The following is a 20185-nucleotide window of genomic DNA, read 5'->3' on the forward strand; positions in this document are numbered from 1 at the left end:
TGTTGCTGACTGCAAAACTGCAATTAGACGATCTACAATATCTAATAATTCCGCAGCGCTACTGCTACCAATAGCTACTTTTGCTTCTGGTAGATTTTTAATACGACTATTTTTATCTACTGCTGCAATCACAACTAAATCATCTGGATCAGATCCAACTTGCAATAAATATACTTCACTACCAAGCGGTGGATGTGCGTTAAAGCCATAAGGATAAACTGCTAGCGCATCGCGATCTTGATCACCGTTAAAACGTATTTGCTGTTTTTGTGTATCGTGCTGATCTTGGACAGCGACAAGCGTAGCTCTACGAAATAGATTATTTAATCTATCTTCAAAAGGTTTTAGCATGCGCTCGACATCATCTAGCGTTATTGCGCCCACAAAACACCTCCTACTGGTTCCGATTGTTCCATGGGACTTAGAGCTTCTTTAGGCATTAACGACAGACGTGATACTAAGCCATCCTGATCATTAAAGATATACTCAACTGTTGTAATAAGTAGTTCTTGATCTATGCCTAAATACTGCTGATCTCGAAGACGTATTAAACGATTCACAGGCCATGGATTTTGTGCTACATCGTCCATTGTCCAGCCTGGTGCTGTAATGACATACCGTCTAGATTTACCGCTAGCAACATTTCTGCGCCAGGTCGCTAGTGTTTTTAAACGCTCGTGATCTGCTTGTGCTTTTGCATGTACGATAGTTGGTCGGTAGCGACCTATAGCGTCATCTTTAGCCTCAACAACAAGATCGGTACGATCTTTAGGAGATAATGCTAAATCACCATTTTGAGCTTTAGCACGGTAAATACTAAATCGACGTAAAAAACTAAACCGTCCAGTTGCTTTGACGATATTAACACCAGATTCTAAAACAGATGCTAATCGTTTACTGCTAGCTTGCGTTAAAACAAGATCGCCTTGATGATTTGCTGTTAAAAGTAGACCACGATAACCCGCAACACGAGCTAGCGCCTGCTGTACGGTTTCGCCATCATTTAAGCTAAATGTTGCTAGTGGCTTGCCAGGATCAACCTCTGCAATAACGTTAATACCAAATGGTTTACAAAGATCTGTTGCGATATCAAAAACAGTACGTTTTTTCCAAGTGCCTGTGCCATAGATCGCAGCACAGTCAACAAGATCTCCCGTCTTACTACGACCGGTAAGCGTAACACGATAGTGTTTATCGTCATACTCAGGAACAACGTCATCAATGTAGCCTGTAATAATCTGTTTACCTAAAACATAGATCTCGACTTTTGTTCCACAATAGAGTTTTTTTAAGCCTTGATTTTGTTTTCCGATCGTATCAACAGCTGTAATATTAAAAGCGCCTGAGATTGCTTCAATCGTATGCGTAACATGAACGGTCTGCCAAGCATTAAAAACTTCACCATTTGCGACAAGCTTTAAGTCAAGCATAAGCAACCACCTTAAGATCTTGGCCAGCGCTTATAATGTTTGGATTTTCAATCTGGTTACGCTGTACAATCTCATCAGCTCTCGTTGCATCAGCGTATAAGCTATGTGCTAACACAAGAGCTGGCAGTGGTGAACTTGGTGCGTAATTAACAAGTTGCGGTAGTTTTAATGCCCGTGCATTAAGATCTTCAATCAGGGCAGCTTGTAGATCTTGTAATGCAAACAGAGTTGTATTTGAAATAGGTATTTGCTTACCCGTTAAATCGGACTCTGTTTCAAGGATCAGGTTACGTATTTGAGTCGTAACAAGATCACGATCAGAGACAGCCTCATCAAAAACATCGTAGTCTTGTTTGCTGACAGCACGAACTTGTTCTGCAACGCTAATGCGTTTCATTAATTGAACAAGTGCTTCTTGATTAACGCGGGCTTGTCTTCTGCGTGGCGTATTACCAATAACGTTGGGTAATGTGAGCAGAGACTCAATAGCGTACAAATTACTAAGGGCTGCGCGACTTAATGTATCTGGTGTCATGACAGCCAGTGTCACGATAAGGGATCTTATACTATCAGCTAAATTAGCAGGCTGTGTCAGTAGATTCGCAATGCCAGAATTTAGTGTTTTAATATTGCTTTCAAAGCTAGCTGTAAGATTAGATGTTGCTGCTAGTGGTGCAGCAATGCCTTGCAAAATACCTGTTGTTGCACCAATAACTGTTGTGGCGTGATTTGCAGCAAAGCCCGTTTCAGCACGAAACTTATCTGCAAAATCAGAAAGAGCAGCTTGAATCAACTGATCAGCTCGCAAATCAGATACACCTTGTGTATCAGGTGTAATATCAGGAAACGCGATACGCTCTGCAATAATCGTAAAAGGAATTGTAAAGGTTGAGCGGCCACCTTGTGTGTCAACGTCTTCGCTAACGGTTGCAGGATCGTAGACGACAGCGGTAAGTAGTCCTAATGTTGGATGAACTAATCTGCCTGGTGTATCTTTTTCTAGAGCTTTGATTAGCTGACTACGTTTTGCAATATAGCTAGGCTCAAAAACCGAACAGCGCACCCGCAGACGCCAAGCCCGTTTTCCAAATCCCTGCGCAACAGGCAATGGTACTTGATCTTGCGATGCGGGCAATTCTATGATTTGCCCTCTAGCACCAATCTGAATAGAGCCGCCATGATAGGCAAACTCAATTCCTCGAAAACTACCTGGACGGTATTCGTCTCGCCAGGTCATTCGAGAACTCCATGCTGGACAGTAATATTAGCTTGCGTAGCTGAGGTTGGTCGAACAGAGGCATTCGCGGTTAGGCCATCTGCTGCACCAACATTAACATCAACAACTAAAGGCTCTCTACCTTTACCGCCAAACAAGGCACTGTCTGCACCTTCACGAAGTACATCAATAACTTCACCAACAAATTCTTTTGCGACAAAGCCGCCACCAAAAGCCCCAGCAAGACTAAGGGCACCGCCAAGAATACCACCAACAGCAGTGCCAGCACCAGGCACAATCGAGCCAAGCGCCGCACCAAGGGCTGCGCCACCAAAGACACCTAATCCTGCGCCAGCCGTCTTAGCAGCAACTTTAGAAATATCGCCTGCCTTATCAATAAGATGACCTTCCTTACTGGTTGCAATCTTATACGTATCGACCGCACCAGAAAAGACAGCGCTAGCAGCTGCCATTGTGGCAGCAGATCTAGCAAAGGTTAAAGCTTGTGTTGTTGCTGCGTCAAGACCGCGCTTACCTGTACCAGTAAAAACACCACCATTTACAGCACCACCGCCTCCAGGTGCGCCATTTACTACCATCACAGGTAAAGGATTTTCAACGCTGTAACCGCCAGGCGCTCCTGGCAGGCCTGTCGCACCTCCTAAAAAATCACCATGGGCTTTACTAAATTTTGCACCGATTCCTAATGTAGTGGCAGTACCTAAAAAGACACCAAGCCCACCTGCCAGTCTCTCTGGATCAATAGCACTGATAGCATCAGCTAAACGTGTAAGTGGTCCTGCTAAGTTTTTATCTGCAAAACGTTGAAAGACATTACCTAATTGCGTTAGAGATGCGCTTAAACCTTCTGCATTTCTTCGTGCATCGTTAAGTAAAATACTTGAATCACCAGCAACACCATAAAACTCTTCGACACTTTTTAAGGTGCCTGTATTTTGAAACTCAATAGCGAAAGCACGCAGACCGCGTAATGCCTGAATATCAAAAACTTGGCCAAGCAGTGTCGTGTCGCCCTTGGTTGCCTTAATAATATCTTTGACAATTTCTGTAAGCGGCCTTGCGACCCGAACGCCTTCTTTAATCTTTTGTGGATCAAAGATCTCAATACCAACACCGGTAAGCTCCTTAACCTTATCGATTGTAATAGCATCAAATAGTCGCTCAAAAGCTGTTGTGGCTTGCTCTGATGAGCCAGTTGATTGTCTAATAATTTGTATGAGCGCACCAACTTCTCTTGCTGCCTCAACACCACGTCGCCCTGTGCCTGCGGCACTGGCAAAGATGCGCTCAGACAATGCTGCAATATCGCGTAACTCAAAAGCACCGTCTTTACCTTGTTGCGCCAATATCGATAAAACTTCTAAGACCTCTTGCGGTCCTCGAAGGTCAAACTTCTGAATCAGATCTGCAATTGTACTACCAACATCACGACCCGCTGAGCCCGTTGCCCGCATAACAAGTGCGATATTGTGTAAATTTTCCTCTGCAACTTGAAGGCCAGCACCTTTTGTAACAATCTCCTCAACAGCAAAGAGTAGTTCATTTACTTGTAACTTAAACTGTGGATCTAGAGCAGTATTGAAAAGCGTATCTTTTAGTTTCTGCATTTGGCCATCGGTAATACCTGCCTGATTGGCAAGTAGTCGCATGCGTGTGTCAAGATCGGCAATATCGCGAACGGCCTTTGCAGCTGCAGCACCACCTATAATTGCAGTGTAACGATTAGCAAATCTATCCAACCCTGCATTAACACGACCAGCTAAACGATCAAGGCGACTAAAAACACGAGCACCTTGATTTGCTGCATTACTTAGATTTTGACCAATACGTTTGCCAGCAGTGGCTGCATTGTCATTAATCCGAACAAAGACTTCTGCGGTTCTGCTAGGCATTTAAGTAACACCCCGCAAGGCAAACTGAGCGCGTAGTGCATTGACATGCACAAAAAATAGCGGTAGTTCTAAATCAACCGTTTCTGCGCGCGTCCAACCAGTATGAATAGCTAACAGCTGCACGCCCGCTATGACGTAACTGACCCAGCGGGCTGTTGCTCCCCCAGCTTAGCTAAATTCTCCAGTGTTGTTGGTCCTAGCGTATAAGCAATTTCAACAAGATACTCAAATTCATGCCCTGGCATCTTCGCTAGTGCCGCCTGAGTAACTGCTGTCAAGTCATCTCTCTCGCCAACACCTTGAACCATAATTTCTACCAGCTCTTTACCAAGCAGCACATTACTAACCTTAGCTACGTACTGCGGATTCTTTTCGGTACCTGGCACTAAAAACAGACGCTCCGAGTTAAGGGTGGCATTCATAACGTCCTGAGCTGTAAACTGCTTTTTGATCCAAACTTTTTTATATGTCGTATTACCAACCGTAATACCTGTCTCTAGCTTAACTAAGCGCAAATCTGGCATTTTACAAATCCTCCGCTGGTGCACTATAGATATCAACAGGCACGACACCACCGCTCATATCGGGCGTTGTTGCGTGTTTGACTTTTCTCATTTTGTACACCTGTCCAGTTGCTAGAGCTTCGATTGTGATATTTTTACCTGCTATTGCCCGGAATTCTGCAAGGCTAAAACCAGCATCAAGCACCATATTGCCTTTAAGCGTTGCAGGCACTTCCCGATCAGTGTGATTTCGGCCAGCTTTGCCATCGGTGCTTACATCTTCTGAAACAATGCCACCAGGATTAAAGGTAACGCTATCGGTCACCATCTCTTCAGGGACACCTTCAACTTTTATAATTAATATGTTTGCGTTTTTACCAACCATAATATATAGCGCCTCTACTTAACAATGGGTTGAACACGGGTTAATACTTGACGAAATTGACCAATAAGGTGTGGTGGCAAAATCATTGCTGCCTGCGTATCGCTTAAAGCAATGGCACGTAGATCTTTTTTATATTGATCACGATCTTGCACTAAGACTTCATCAAACCAATCATCAAACTGAAATAGTGCTTCTGCTTTTAAGACATTAGGTGTAACAACACGTTTACCAGGGCCGCCTGCGTTGTTATCGCTTGCAAATTTCCAGTCAGCAAATTTTAAATGAATGCGTCGTTGCCAGTCGTAGCGCATAGCTTGCAACATACGCATAACAACAAAGTCACGGAACCGGTAATCATCTTCACCTGCGCTGTTTCGTTTATAGGTTGCTCTTAAGCGCTCAATGCGAAGCTTACCAAAATCATCAACGTAAAATGTACTTAAGCCTGCTTGAAGTTGTGCTTCTCGTTCCGCTCCTGTAAATCGATGCTCTTCATTTGGTACCAAGGTATTTGGAACAACTTGTCGCTGGCAAGGTCTACCAACTTCAATATCGTTAACATTTGTCTCTATTGCACCAACACGAGCTGCAACCTCCCATGGTGTTGCAGGAATATTGCTTGGCAGACTAAGTGGACAAATAAATTGTGTATTTAAACCTTCAGCTAATGTTGTGTTTGCTGAGTGGGTACCAAAGACAGGAACCATCATGACGCTATTTAGGTTTTCGTCATCACCCCAACGTCGCTGCAATTCTTCTTCCCAATCAGATAACGCTTGCGAATCGGAAAAAGGCTGCACAATTAATTCATAGGGACTGTCACCCATAACAGCCGTAATCGTTGTAATGTCAATAACGCCACTACCAGCGGTGCCGTCAGCAATGGCCAGGCTAATACCAGCAGGTAATGTTTGATTATCTTCGTCTTGACGGTAGTTAACACGCACGTCATGGTGATTACCATGAACACCTTTATGATTAGCGCTTAAGGTCACAACACCACTAGAAACACTACTTGTCATTTGCAGATCTGTGCGTGCCGCTAGTGCAGTCTGTACAGCTGTAGCAACATCCGCTGCCGCGTCGCCGCTGGCAACGGAAACAGGCACGTAGATGCCATCTATATATAGATGAATGATACCTGCCTCTGTTGCGGTACCTGTAAATGTCAGTGTTTTTGTTGCTTTAGTACCAGAGCTAGGCTCATCTACTGCAATACAGGTAACCTTAAATCGTTGGTGAATCTCCCAAAACGCCGCAAACTTTTTAGCGAGCATGGAAGTTGCGCCAAAATAGTCTTGGGCTTGGCTAATACGTGTTGGTTTCCTAGGTGTTAAAGCCGCAACACTACCATTACTAGACCGGTACCCAACAAGCAGCACGCGATTTGGACGGTTGCCTGTCTCTATCTGTGTTGCGCTTTCTGCAATCTCTTGCAGGACGCCAGGCCTTAAGATGTTAGCCGACAAGGTATCAAAGGTGATTGTCGTCATGAGGTTTTACCTTTCTTTGATTTCGTAGGTTGTTTTTTAGACTCCGTCTGTGTTGACGATGCAGCCTGCGCTAGCAGCAGCAGGTCGCCTACCTGAATGGCACGTTGTGCCATTGTTGTTCGCCTAATACGTGCACCTTTCTCAGGTACCCCGCTTGGGTGATCAGGTAGTTTTACGGTAATGCCTGCTCTTGGTACATAAGTACCTCTGAGTAATTTCTGTGGCATGTTATGATTCCTCCTGTAAATTAATACTGTCCTGTGCTGCTGGCGCAGTACCTAGTGCTGGCTCCAACTGATCAGCTGGTGCAGCAGCACTATCGTAGGGCAGCGGTGTTTCGTCACTGACACCTTCGCCGCCTGGATACCAATCTGTTTGCAATGATTCAAAATCACCAAGGGTGCTGCAATCTGGGAACTTACCGGTAAACTCATGGCTCCAGAGTGTTGACCAAAGCGCTACGCGCTTTGTGCCTACTTTTCCGTTAAAAAGATTTCGCTGATTAATGTCTTGAGCGTCATTAATATCAAGACCAAAATCTTGGCCAGCTAAATTTTTTCCAGATAAATAGATAGCTAATTGCTGAACAAGGTCAAGGGCTAAATCATCCGCATCAACACCAGCACCATGTACCGTAATTAAAAAGGCAGCAAAATCACCGCGCTGTTGTGTTGTGCCAGCGGTTGTTTGAATAATATCCGTACTAGAAAGACAAGACACAAATAGTGCTGGCGCTTTAAAGGAGCGACTTAAAGCTTGACGCAAGTCAAATCGTCCACCCCACTTGTCAACTGTTTTTAGTGTCGTAAGCTCAGTCTTAATGCCAGCAATGGCAGCGTCACGAATTTCTCTTAAGCTAACCTGGCTCATGTGCGTACCTCATTCATGTGAGCGCCTCACTCATGTGAGGGCCTGCTGCAATCTTAAGGTGTACCAGTCTTGTAAGACTAGCGAAATCGTATCTAATTCTTTGCTACTAACCCCCAAATACTCACGCTGCAAAATACCGCGATCTGGATCACCAAATTGATGGGTAGCTGCGTAAATAAGTGTTGAGCCTGCGCCCGCACCATCTGTGGCAATAAAGCCTTGAATATCATCTTCAAGATCACCGCCTAGGCGTAGCAGTGTATGCTCTGGATGTTTTGGGCCATAATCTGGATCTTGCCATTCTGGCCATAAACTACCGTCAGGTGCAGGTCCACCACTGGCAATGCGCTCACGAGCTGCTGTTTCAAGTAGGCCTGCAATTTGCCATTTAACGTTTGCGTCATCGATCTTAAGCTGTTCGACGTCACGGATTAAAGACCGTAGCTCGCGATCATCAAAAATAACAGCTGCCCCAGTCATAAAACAGGCACCCGTAAAACTACTTGCAAGCAGATTGCAAAGACAGATAATGGTTGTTGCAAGATACGTAAACACATTAAAAACCCTGTAACCTTTGACGGCCCATAACGCGCTCTTGGGCACCAACAGTGACCGCGCCACCAACGGTAGGCGCTGGTTCGTCATGAAGCTCTGCTAGAGCTGCTTGCCCTTTGGCGATATTTTTTAAATGTTCAATGTGGTCTCTATAGGTTGCGACCATGTCCTCTGTACGTTGATCTGGACCTGTTGCCATGTAATAGATCGCCATATCGATACACATTTGTTTTAAGATCTCTGGCACAGGATTAAGAGCCTGTACCTCTTTAATGTCGTAACGTGCAGCAAGATGACTATCAATACGACTACTAGCACGCTCAAGATAAACATCTGGATCTTGCACATCGTCGCCATAGCCAGACTGAACAATATCTAATAGATCCTGTCCAGCTTGATCAACAATATCTTGAATGGTGGCATAGGCCATAGAACTACCTAGCCCTTACTGTCTTTTGCCAATTCAACGCCGCCAATAAGTACACGTAGTGACGTATCAGCACTTAATAGATCGCGTTGTTTTCTACTTAACTTGATGGCTCCTAGCTCATTCCAGCCATGTTGAAACTGGAGACCAGCACGACGTCGTTGTGGTGTCTCACAAAAAACACGAACTACTTGAGGTTTAGTACTGCTTGCTTTTGGCGCGTCAGTATCGGGATCTGGTTTGTCTCCCTGTTGTTCGGGCTTCTTTGTGTCTAGCTCTGTTGCTTTTGGCTCTTTTGGTGTAGCTGTCTTTTTTGGTGCTCGAGACCGCCTAGATTTACCCTGCGTGCTAGCGTTTACTTTTTTTGTTTTCGGTGTTTTAGATTTACTTTGCGTATCTGCGGTTGCCTGATCCTGCCCCGCAGGTTTTGTTCCTGTAGGCTCTTTTGTATCTGGTTCTTTTTCTTTTGATGTTTTACCTTGCTCTGTCATCTATTTTTCCTTATGTCTTTTTTTAAGATCTAAAACAGCCTTACCCTCAAGGGTAAGGCTAGCTCTTTAGGAATGTGGTCTTAATTTAAGTAAGGCTCAACAAGAAGTTCTGTTGTTCCTGCGTATTTATTGGTTGCACCATTTGCTAAACGATCAACTTCTACGACTTCTTTCGCTGCACCCTCAAGTGCTGTTGGTACAACAAGCAGTGTTGGTACAATTCCTAATGGATCACCTCCGTCTGCAGTAACAGACATCATTGCTTGACGTGCGGCCTCGTAGTTTTCTGCTGTTAGCGGTTGATTGCTAGCGTAAGCAAGCTGCCAAAACGAATACCCAACATTAACGCGAGCATCAACACCATAAAGATATTGACGGTGCATAAAAACGTTAGGATCCGTTTCGTTAAAGAGGGCTACAAAATTGTAGTCTTTGCGGACTTGGAAAATAAGCGGTTTTACAAATTGACTTGTATCAATGAGATACCAGTATGGACCGTTGCCGCCTGAATCAATATTAGAGACACTTTGAGAACGACCATTTGCATCAAGTACCGGATGATCTGTGTCAAAGAAATTTTGTCCATCAAAACAAGGTTGCAAGTGGCCATTTTTTAATGCGCTAAAAACAAGTCGACCAGGATGTCTGGCTGCCGCCTGACCCATTGCTCTAGCAACGAGCGCAAACTGACCAAGCTGGTTATCTTCAAATTTATTGCGATCAATTGGAATAGTGTTTTCAAAATCTTTGTTAACAATTGAGTAGGCATGTTGCAATAGAGTTTTAATGACACGTTCACCCACCCATTCACGAAGTCCAGGTATAGCTCCAAGCCAGCTGTAATCCTCAGCGGCGGCGGTGCTTGGCACACGTTCAGCAACACGCTCCCATTGTGCTTTTACAGCTTGCAATCCCTTAAGGTAACTACCGTTAAGGTTTCGGTATACTTCTTGTAGTGTTTCAGCATTCACAACAATACCTGCTGCTAAAAAGCCAAGTAGATGTTCAATGCCAAAATCAGTTAACAGCTGAGGTGTTAGGGTTGCGCTGGCAGCAATTGCAAAATCGCCTACCAGGACAATCGCAAACGTCCATATACATAAAAAAAGCTTACTCATGTTTTTTCTCTCCTACGTGGATCATTAATCGTCGTTTTCTTCGTCACTTCATTTATTGTTTACAGCTGCACGCCAGGGTAAATTTTTACCCAAACGCGGTTACCATCAACACCGGTAACCACACCAGCAACAGGTCGCGCGTTACTGTTATGGGTTTTAGCTACGCTCTGATTGTCAACGACATAGCAGAAGCTACCGATATCAGCGGCTACAATTTCATCTGCGCCTGTACTGTTTTCAAACAGAAATTCACCGCTAACAATATCTGTATCAACACTACCTGCGGTACCGTCTTGGTTATCGTAGGCTTGATTAGACATGCCAAGTGGCTTTAGGGCTGCTGTTTCGCTACCCATAACCGCATGACCATTTGCATCAAGCATGGCAATAGTGCCTGCGGGTACTTTAATATTTGATAGCGGCACGCTATAGCGCGCTCCTAGCGCTCGCTGCTGTGTTCCTCTGTCTAAAGTTGTGGCTGGCATATACGTATCCTTTTAGCTAATTAATCTTGTTTTAAGCGTTTCGTTTGTTAATATCTTCAACGCTCTTTTGGTATTCTTCTGGTGTTAAATCAAACATTTGACGCATTTCGTTCTGTGCACTGTTTAGAGATAGGCTTCCTGCTTCAGGATCTGGAACCTTTGCCTCTGGTGCGATTTCGGGTGTTGCATCAAAAAGCGCTGGCAACTGTTTAATAACAGCGTGATTAAGATCTAAAACAGTTCCAGATTCATCACGATTCATTGCCATGTCTTCGTACTGCTTACGTGTTGCAGGTGTAATCTTCTTCTGCTCGACAGCATCATCGAGTATTTTTGTTAGCTCAGCTGTTTGCTGACCTAGCTTTTCCCGCTGAAGCTCTTCCTTAACTTCATTAAGTTCTAGCGTTAAGGCTGCACTTTTTTTCTGTTCGTCTTTAAGGTGTGAAACAGGTACATGATTTAAGTCAAGTGTTGTTTCTTGAGTACGACTGTTTTTGAGTTCACTGATTGCAGCAACAGCATCAGCAGGTGTTGCGTCAGCATTTAGTGATAACGCTGCTAAAATTTCAGGATCCATGCAAGACTCCTCATTGTTTAATTGGTTTAAGATTGCGCTATTGAGCGCCATATTTGGTAAGTTTGGAGCATTTGTTAGAGCAACAGAATGCAAGGATCGTACACGTCCAAGACGGTCACGACGAAACACAGGACTTAAAAAACGGTATTCACGTTCTTGGACAGAACGCTTACCAGCTTCATTAAGTGCTAGTCGTCCTTCGACAGCACCCTCAGATGTAACACGCACTTCTTCAATCCAGCCACGAGCTGGAGATTATCTTCACCTTTATTACCCTTAAGTACAGTTGCGTGGTTAACGTCTAGAGGGATTGCTTGTTCAAACGCCTGCTTAACAGCTTGCGGTGTTGGGTTACTAAACCGTCTCCCGTCTTGGCCACTAAAATTACCTGCGGGCACAAGAGTATGCCAGCGCTCATTTTCTGATGCTGTTACTTCAAAATTAAGCGATAGTGATACGGTATCGTATTCTAGTGCTGTTTCTGGCTGTGGTTTTGTCATACCACCATCGTCCCACGGGATATGGACGATTTATAGTGCAAGGTTGCACTATTTTAGTAGCTAGGTGTGACGGTAGAAAAATAGACCTAAGTCACCATGCCAGTCGTATGGTATTTCGTCAATTTAGGTGCATTTTTGCTAAAAAAGAGAGAATTGAATGAGGGGCGGTTTTAAATGTTGTTGCATGTACGTTGCAAATCCCCTGCATCCATTGCAAGATTTTTAAAACTATCGTTGCCTAGGTTTAAAAAGATATGGCGTTTAAGGGCAGATTTGGGCGCTAATCACTAAAAATAAGTCGTTAGCTAATTTTCTATCCTAAAAAGTTTATCATTTTGAGATAAGCGAAGAACAATATTTTGTTGATTGTTTAATGTATCAGGTAACTTATCTTGAAGAATTGACGTAATAAATTGAATACCAACCTGATCAACATATTGGCCAATTTTAATTAGTTGATTATCATGCATCAATTCTTTTTTATCAGTCAACAGGAAATGCATACAGGGGATTGTATTTTCATCAGCATAAAGGATATATGCAATATCAAAACAAGAGACTTCACCTTGTTTTTTGCCTGAACTAAAGTTCAAACTAAAAACTCTAAACCGATAAATATTTCGTTTAGATTTTTTATGCTCAACTATATCCCAAGTTAAACCATATTCTTCTCCATAAAGTTTTCTCGAGACTTCAGAAAAACATGTATTAAATTTGTTGATTTTCACCTCTAACTCTTTTTTAAATGAATCAGAGAAAAAGTAATCATCTATCCCATCTAAGTCTTTAGACAAACGCTCAATCTCATCATCAACCTCTATAATCTGTTTTAACTTTTGCTCTAATTCTCCTCTAATCTTATGCTTTTCGTTCAATTCAGAAATAATACTCTCTAGTTCTTCAAAAGCATCACCTTTAGTCATCCAATGCCGTAAACGTATTTCCTCTTTCTTAAGCTTATCTACAGAACGATAGAGATCACTTATCTGAGTTTCAAGCTCTGGTAATTCTTTGGAAATAAAATCATATTGGTTTTTTAACATATCATTATGATAGGTTTGAAGATCAGAAAATGTCTTTTGCAACTCTGGAAAAAAACCTTGGGCTTGCTGGTATATTAGACGTAGCTTATTAATGTCTACCTGGCTATGCTGTTCTTTTAAATCATGTTGTGATTCAAAAATTAGCTCTCGCCATAACTCTTTCTGTGCAATTTGGGAAGACAACATATTTACTTCATAGTTAATCTCACTAATTCTAGTAATTGCCGTTTCACGATCTTTTGTTAAGCTAAGGCTTTGCTTTCGAGATAACAGTTTATTAATTTTGTTGTTATTAAGGGCAATAGCCGCCTGATATGTCTGCCGTGTCTCACTTGATTCAAGCCGTAATTTAAAGCTCTTTTCTAGACTTAGCTGTTGCAAAAAATTCTGCCTAAGTTCGGACTTGTCATTTGGAAAGCCAAGCATAAACATATGTAGCGTTTCATATTCCACATCTGAAGTAAATACATCTAAGAACTTCAAAGTTGAAGCAAGGCTATGGTCATCGTATCTGATATTGTGACCAATAATTTGTTTAAATGTAGGTTTTTTTCCGTAGTGGCCAGGAAGTAAGATATCTGACAAAGCTTCTTCATATTTTTTATCTGTTAGATCTACACCATCAATACGTTGAATTTTTTGATTTCTTTGCAAAAAGTTTCTTTGTATTTCTATCTCTCTAGAGCTTTCTTTATTTAAATCCTCTTTTAGCTTGAGAGAAACAGTTACATTTCGTGCTGGCTCCTGCAAAAAATCTTGAACACGTTTATAAACCCGCTTAGAATTCTCTGGATCTGTATATAGCTTTTTTTTATCACCGCCAAGGCAAAAATGTATCAGCTTTAAAACTGTTGTTTTGCCAACATTATTGCCTGTTTCAGTACCTGTTTCAGTTAATGTTTCATCTACAATCAGATTAAGACCAGAGACAAAGTTGATTTCACGAATCAGCTCACCATTGCCCGTTTCTATAGTCAGTGACTTTAAGAACATAAGGTTACTTTTTGGTCTGAGCCACAGATAGCAGTATCTATTAGAAACAACCAGTCAAGACATAATAAAAATAAATTAATAGACATTTTTTTAATACTGTTGACTCTTATATATAGCTCGTTAAGCTCCAAATTGTCTTCTTTTAGCAAAACTTCTAACAATATTGAGCTATTGTAATAAACACTATTTTCTGGATGGATATTATCAGGAATCAACATCTGCTTTTGGTGGCTTTTTAAAAATTTTACATCTAAGGAATGTGTCAACTACCAGTATCGCAGCACATAACCGAACTTCCTCTTCAGCAAGATCTATAACTTCATTACGAGACGCAACATACGAAACAATGCCATCAATAGTATTTAAAAAACGTTTACTAGAAGTCAAGCTAGAGTCCGTGCTTAAATAATTATTCCGAATTTGTTCAATTACGGAAAGACTTTTATTATCACCAGCACTATCAAACTCATTATAGATAGCCTTAATACGTACTACTTGTAGACTATGCTCTTTTATTAATTCTCCAATATCGTCAAGCTCATTGTAATCAATTTTATCTTGAATTTGAATGGGTAGCACTTCTAAATTAGAAGAATCTATATTTAGGTCGTTCTGTGCCAATATTTTAATAATTTTTGTAAGATTTGAAGGTAATCTATTTATAGAAGTAAAGGCACTAGGGCACTCTCTTTTAAAAAAACTAACTACCTTTTCTTGCCCCTCAATAGTCAAAGCTAAGATTGCTTTTTGTAATGAGGTAATGTCCAAAATATCTTTATTGAGATCAAATGGAACAGAATTGCTATTTTTAAGGTTTTGCAACTTCTTTAAGTCAACAGCCTTAGATATTGACATAAATATAAATCTATATTGTCGGTATGATTCTGGAACTTTACTCAGCGACTCCTCAAGCTTAGATTTAGTATTCGTTGAAGAAACTTGAACCATGATTTTATTATCATCATCAATTAAGTCTATTCCAGGAACATTTTGTTGATCTACATTTAAATTTTTAAGACTATACCCATATATAAGATTTAGCAATTCACAATAAAAGTATTCGGAAAAAACGTTTAGATCAAAAATACCCGCCCCAGCTCGAATTTCGACCTCACTGGCCAGAATGCTAAAAACCCTACTAACTACAACTGAATTTTCTTGTCTTTGTTCCATTAATATTTATACCCCTGCTTAAACATTACGTCGGCAATTGCAAGTCATTATTAACGCCACAGACACCCGCCAGGCGAAAAAAATCAGCGTTGCTTTTTTTGTAGAACAAGATTTTTACCCTAGAACATTATTCGCAAAACCATCCAACACTTCTCCGTCGCGAACACGCTTCTTTACGTTACCAGGATCCGTTTTTTCAAACAGCCTTAACGATGCTTGACCTTCCTCGATATTAGCCGAAACCATAACCACCTCATCATCAACCTTACGAAAAAAGAATGCATGTCTATTTACTCTTACCAGTAAATCTGAATTGCTAAATACTTCCATAACACCTAAAAGCGGTAAGCCATCTTGAATAATACTGCTGGCGGCATGATGTTCTGTTAGCTGTATCATTGATTCTTTTAAGCCTAACGCTTTCTGCGACTTTTCAGTTAACACAGCTACTGGAATACGTCCATTGCCGTTTCGCTTAGCTAGCTTTAGGAACGTATTTACATAACCACTGTCATGTAAATCCTGTATTGCAGTTCTTCTGGCCTGAGCTGGCAATGCCTCGATACGACCCGACAATGCATCTGTAACAAATCGTTTACGCGTTAGTCCAGGGTTTGTGTGCCAGCCTGGATCTACACCCACTGGAACACGTACCTCTTCGCCTGTACGACGATTAACAACTGTTCTGTTTTTTAACCGAGGTTTACTCGGTTTTAAACCCATAGCCTTAAGCTGCCTGTCGCTAACTTGCGTAACTCTGCATTTACAACCATGGCCATTTGGTGGGAACAGGCGCTTCCAGATTGGATCATCGACATGAGCCACAAGAGGTCTTTCTGCCCATTTAACATGTTGCTCTCGATGATTTTCACTAGGACCTAAACGGTAAACAAACCAAGGTCTTGTCTCTTTTGTACGCTGCGAGCGCTCATATTGGCCAGCAGCTCTAGCACTGCGAATATTGGCACGATAAATGGTTTTTAAACGACGTGGACTACCTAATTCTGCAAGTTGCTTTCGTCCTGTTATTGGATCTGTAACTTGCCTAACACCGTACCAGCCTTTCTTTTCTAATAGCGGCTGCAAGCCCTTTTGAAATTGTCTTAGGGTTTGACCTTCTTTAATTGCTACCCGTAGCGCACCTCGAATATCTTCTAAAACATCAAAGCCTACTGTTTTAGCAACCGTAAAGGCATGATGATGCTCTTCTGCAAAGACATCTAGATAACTAAAAGATGGCTTAAGTTGTTTATTACGTAAAAACTGTAATGCATCTTTTGGGACTGGCGGTGTAAACGGTCTTGGCATTACTAGCCACTATCGCGCACATCACCAACGCTACGCGCCGCGAGCATTGCGCTTGCTAGTTCTTTAGCTAATGGATTTATATCTAGATCTAATTCAAGTAGTGCTGTTTCTAGCTCTTCAAGGTTTTGAGCATTAGCAATCACTTCTTTTATGGGATCAAGAATAGGATCCATCTGTTCTTGCCAATCAGACAGTCCCATCTCTTCTAATTCTTCGTCTAGCGTTGCTTGTTGTTCTGGATTACCGCTATCAATGGCTGCATTGTTAGCACCTGCAAGTAATGCCTCTATGTTTTCTAATCGTTGATTAATGGCTAATGTCGTCTCCGTTGGTGCAGGGGCGGCTTGTGCTACGGGTGCTTTTACTTCGGGGGTTAGTAGTTCGTCGTCAGCCTCTGGTGCTTCTAAGCCAAATTTCTCATTGAGTTGTCGTTACGATACTTTAAAACCGCGATCAATCATTGGACCGACTGCTTGACTAAACGTCTTGATATCTTCAGGATCACGAACCGGTAGCAAAATCTCTGGATAATTTTCCTGTGGTCCATAATTAATATCAATATATGGCCTGATTAAATCACGATTCAAGGTAGCTGCAAGCTGTTTTGCGTCGCTACGCTTAATCTCTATTCTGATGTCATCATGGACTTTTGCTTGACCTAGACTACTACCATCATCAGTAGTCATAGTCTGACCAAGTACAGTTTTACTAATTTGTTTATCGCAGTAGGTAGCTAAACGCTCAAACACATCTGCTGCTGCTTGGCCACCAACAGCTTCTAAAAGCTCAATCTCCATTGACTTATGAATAACCGCACCAGCATCACTACCTAAACTATGAATTGCTTCAATTAAGGTCTGAATATCATCTTCACTAGCACCTTGACCATAACGACCAATCTTAATCGGGATACCAAAGACTTCTGCAAACGCTAGCCAGTCTTTGATGGTATAGTTTTGAAAGAGGTAATACCACGCAGCAGGCAATGCTAGCCCGCCACGAATCGGATGACCGCATTTTAGCTTAGGAATATGACAAATAAACTTATAGGCTGGCAGCTCCAAACCCTGAACTAAATCTGCCTCATCACGAATACGTAATTCGTTTTTACGTTCAGGATGAAACATAAAAGAGCGTGGATCACGTCTTTCATACGTAGGCCACCATTTAGATCTACTAGACTCCCAGACAAGCTCAACAAGAGCATAACCTTTACCAAAGGCATCTAATAAATTATCGAGCATTGGCTCAAACTCAGGGCCAGAAGCCAATCGTTCTACATCTTCAGCAATAGCTAAGCTTTTTGCATCATCGCCGCCAGGCTGCACAATTGGTTCAATACCCGTTACTGCAACACGTCGCATGCTTAAAACACTACGGTAATGGGGATATCGTTCCTCCATTTCTTCTGCTAGTGTTAAGTAATCGCGGGTATTATTGGTGCTTGTTGCTTCTCGTAAAATACGAGTTAATCTAGCTGGTGTCAGTCCAGACGCTATAGCGTCCTGCCAAAAACTACGTACCCCTAAATGACTAGGCTGTGCAATTTTTTGTTTTAGCAGTTCTTTTTTAATGGGTTGATTGCGATAGTCATACAACATTACCATATTGTCTAAGCTCCTTTAATACGCACCACGCAGGCTACCAATTCCGCTTTTACCTCTGCGTACTTGCCTGTGGCTGCGGTCTTGGTGATTTGGACGCATCCAATCGCGTGCGCTGTCTTGATGCAAGCTATGATGCTCGTATACTTCTATTTCTAAAGAGGTGGAATAACTTAAAAGCGCCAAAGCAATCGCGCTATCACCATGACGAAGTCCGCCGTCAGCACCACGAAACCTAGCATCACTGGGTATACTGGTAACACCTTTGTCTGTTTTAAGTAGTCGTAAATCTTTTAAAATATCGCTATCTTGTGGTAGCTCAATTGTCGCATCACTAAAACGAGCTAAAAACGGTGGCATGTTTTCTTGGTACCACTTAGGCGTTAGCATCACCTGTTCAACACGATTATGATCAAACTGATCTGCGGCCTCTTCTGCAATCTGGCTACCATTACCACGGGCATCAAAAGCTGCTTTTACAAAACGAGGTAGCCGTTCTAAAACAAACTCAATAACCTGGTATTGCTGTCTAAAAGGTATGGTTCTGAGTTCAATGATCAGCGGTACAGTTAATACAAGATCACGTCGCATCTCCCCAATTGCAAGCACTGTTAAGTCTCCCGTACGTCCAAAGTCTTCACCTAGATAATGATCTAAACGTGGGCTGAGACGTGCTAGTATTGGCTCGACTTGCAAGGCTAGCCATTCTTGGATTTCTTGACGACGGACAGGCTCTGGTAATAACTTCCAATCATCTGGCCTTGAAAACCGTAAAACAGGTGCTGACTGCATACGTGCTTCAATAAGTGCTCGCGATAATGCCGCACCACCTGATTGCGATGGAATACAAAATAGCTCTTCGTCTGCACCAGAACCATAAAAATCAATAATTTCTTGCCGCCAAGCTTCTTGTGCTTTAGGTGACCAATCTCGACCGGTTACCTGAAAGATACGCTTACAGAGTCCTTGATCAATTGCGTCATCGAGTGTTACGCGGTGAAGCCTGTAAGGTTTTCTGCCTTCTTTAACATCGTTGATTAAGTCATTAAACGGATTATCAACACCATTATGAGTTGAGATAATAGCAACACAGCCACCCCACATTAAAAAAGCCATAGCTGCCTTAATAACTTCTTCGGGATTATCATGGAAAGCGGCCTCATCAAAGCAGAACCTACCTTGTTTACTACGCAGGTTTCTCGCATGTCCAGATAATGCTTCAACAACATGGCCGCTATCAAAGTTAACCTTAAAGACATGAGAGCTTTTATCTTCGTCGCCATCTTTCCAGACTTCTTCATATTCTGAGACATTAGAGACTGCAGCATTGTAGATACCAGCCCAAAACACGGCATCACGAATATACTGCTGTGTCATATCTTTGTTATAGGCCATGTAATAACAATTCATACCGCCTGCAGTTTTGTTTTTCATGGCCACAAAGGTTGCCTTAGCAGCATCTACCCAGCTAATACCTGTACGACGCGATTTTTCCATAATGTCGACTTGCGAGGTGCTAGAAAACCATCTTTTTTGATAATCCAAAAGCAGAGATTTTGGATCGTAGTTATCTAAATAACCTTTAGGTAGGTTTTTAAGATCGAGGGGCTTGTTCATTAAAAAGCCTCTCGCAGAATCAAGACTTGTTTTAATTTATTTTTCTTACCGTTGCCACGATTACCAATACCCATAGGTGTCGCAACTTCAATAAACTGGCAGCCCTGATACAGCTCCCGAATAAATGGATCATCGTCGTAACTCACAATAAAGCTACCCTGCAATCTTAAAACAGCATCCCTTAAACAAACATGTTCTTCTTTGCTAAAAGCATAGTCGTATTGCAGACCTTTTATATAGGGCGGATCAAGAAAAAAAACGCGCCATCATAGTCATATTTCTTTAAAACCTCTTGCCAAGGTAAGTTTTCAATTGTTACACGATCAAATCGCCCGTATACGCGACGCAGTACTTTTTGTTTTTCCTGCCTAGAGCTACAACCTTGTTTTTTGCTGATGCCAAAATGACTGCCTTGCCCACCAAAAGACATCTGGTTACATAAATAAAAACGGGCAGCTTGTTGAATATCTGTTAAACCAGGACG

General features: G+C 42.1%; 3 protein-coding genes across 3 annotated transcripts; all 3 read right to left on the reverse strand.

The window, feature by feature from the left end:
* Positions 1 to 5461: 5461 nt before the first annotated feature.
* On the reverse strand, positions 5462 to 6940 carry LOC132563926 (mu-like prophage FluMu tail sheath protein). The gene has a single exon (XM_060228683.1). The coding sequence runs from the start codon at positions 6938 to 6940 to the stop codon at positions 5462 to 5464; it is 1479 nt and encodes a 492-aa protein (XP_060084666.1).
* A 9542-nt stretch (positions 6941 to 16482) lies between these two features.
* LOC132563927 (mu-like prophage FluMu protein gp29) lies at positions 16483 to 18087 on the reverse strand. Its single transcript, XM_060228684.1, has 2 exons — positions 17061 to 18087; positions 16483 to 16880 (listed from the first exon to the last, which is right to left on the reverse strand). The coding sequence occupies exons 1-2, from the start codon at positions 18085 to 18087 to the stop codon at positions 16483 to 16485; spliced, it is 1425 nt and encodes a 474-aa protein (XP_060084667.1).
* A 15-nt stretch (positions 18088 to 18102) lies between these two features.
* LOC132563928 (mu-like prophage FluMu protein gp28) lies at positions 18103 to 19581 on the reverse strand. The gene has a single exon (XM_060228685.1). It carries the CDS (start codon positions 19579 to 19581, stop codon positions 18103 to 18105), a length of 1479 nt encoding a protein of 492 aa, XP_060084668.1.
* Between the last annotated feature and the right edge of the window lie 604 nt (positions 19582 to 20185).

This window comes from Ylistrum balloti, unplaced genomic scaffold, assembly GCF_031769215.1.
Source record: "Ylistrum balloti isolate Yb309-2 unplaced genomic scaffold, AGI_CSIRO_Ybal_v1 Utg371926, whole genome shotgun sequence".
Lineage (NCBI taxonomy): Eukaryota > Metazoa > Mollusca > Bivalvia > Pectinida > Pectinidae > Ylistrum > Ylistrum balloti.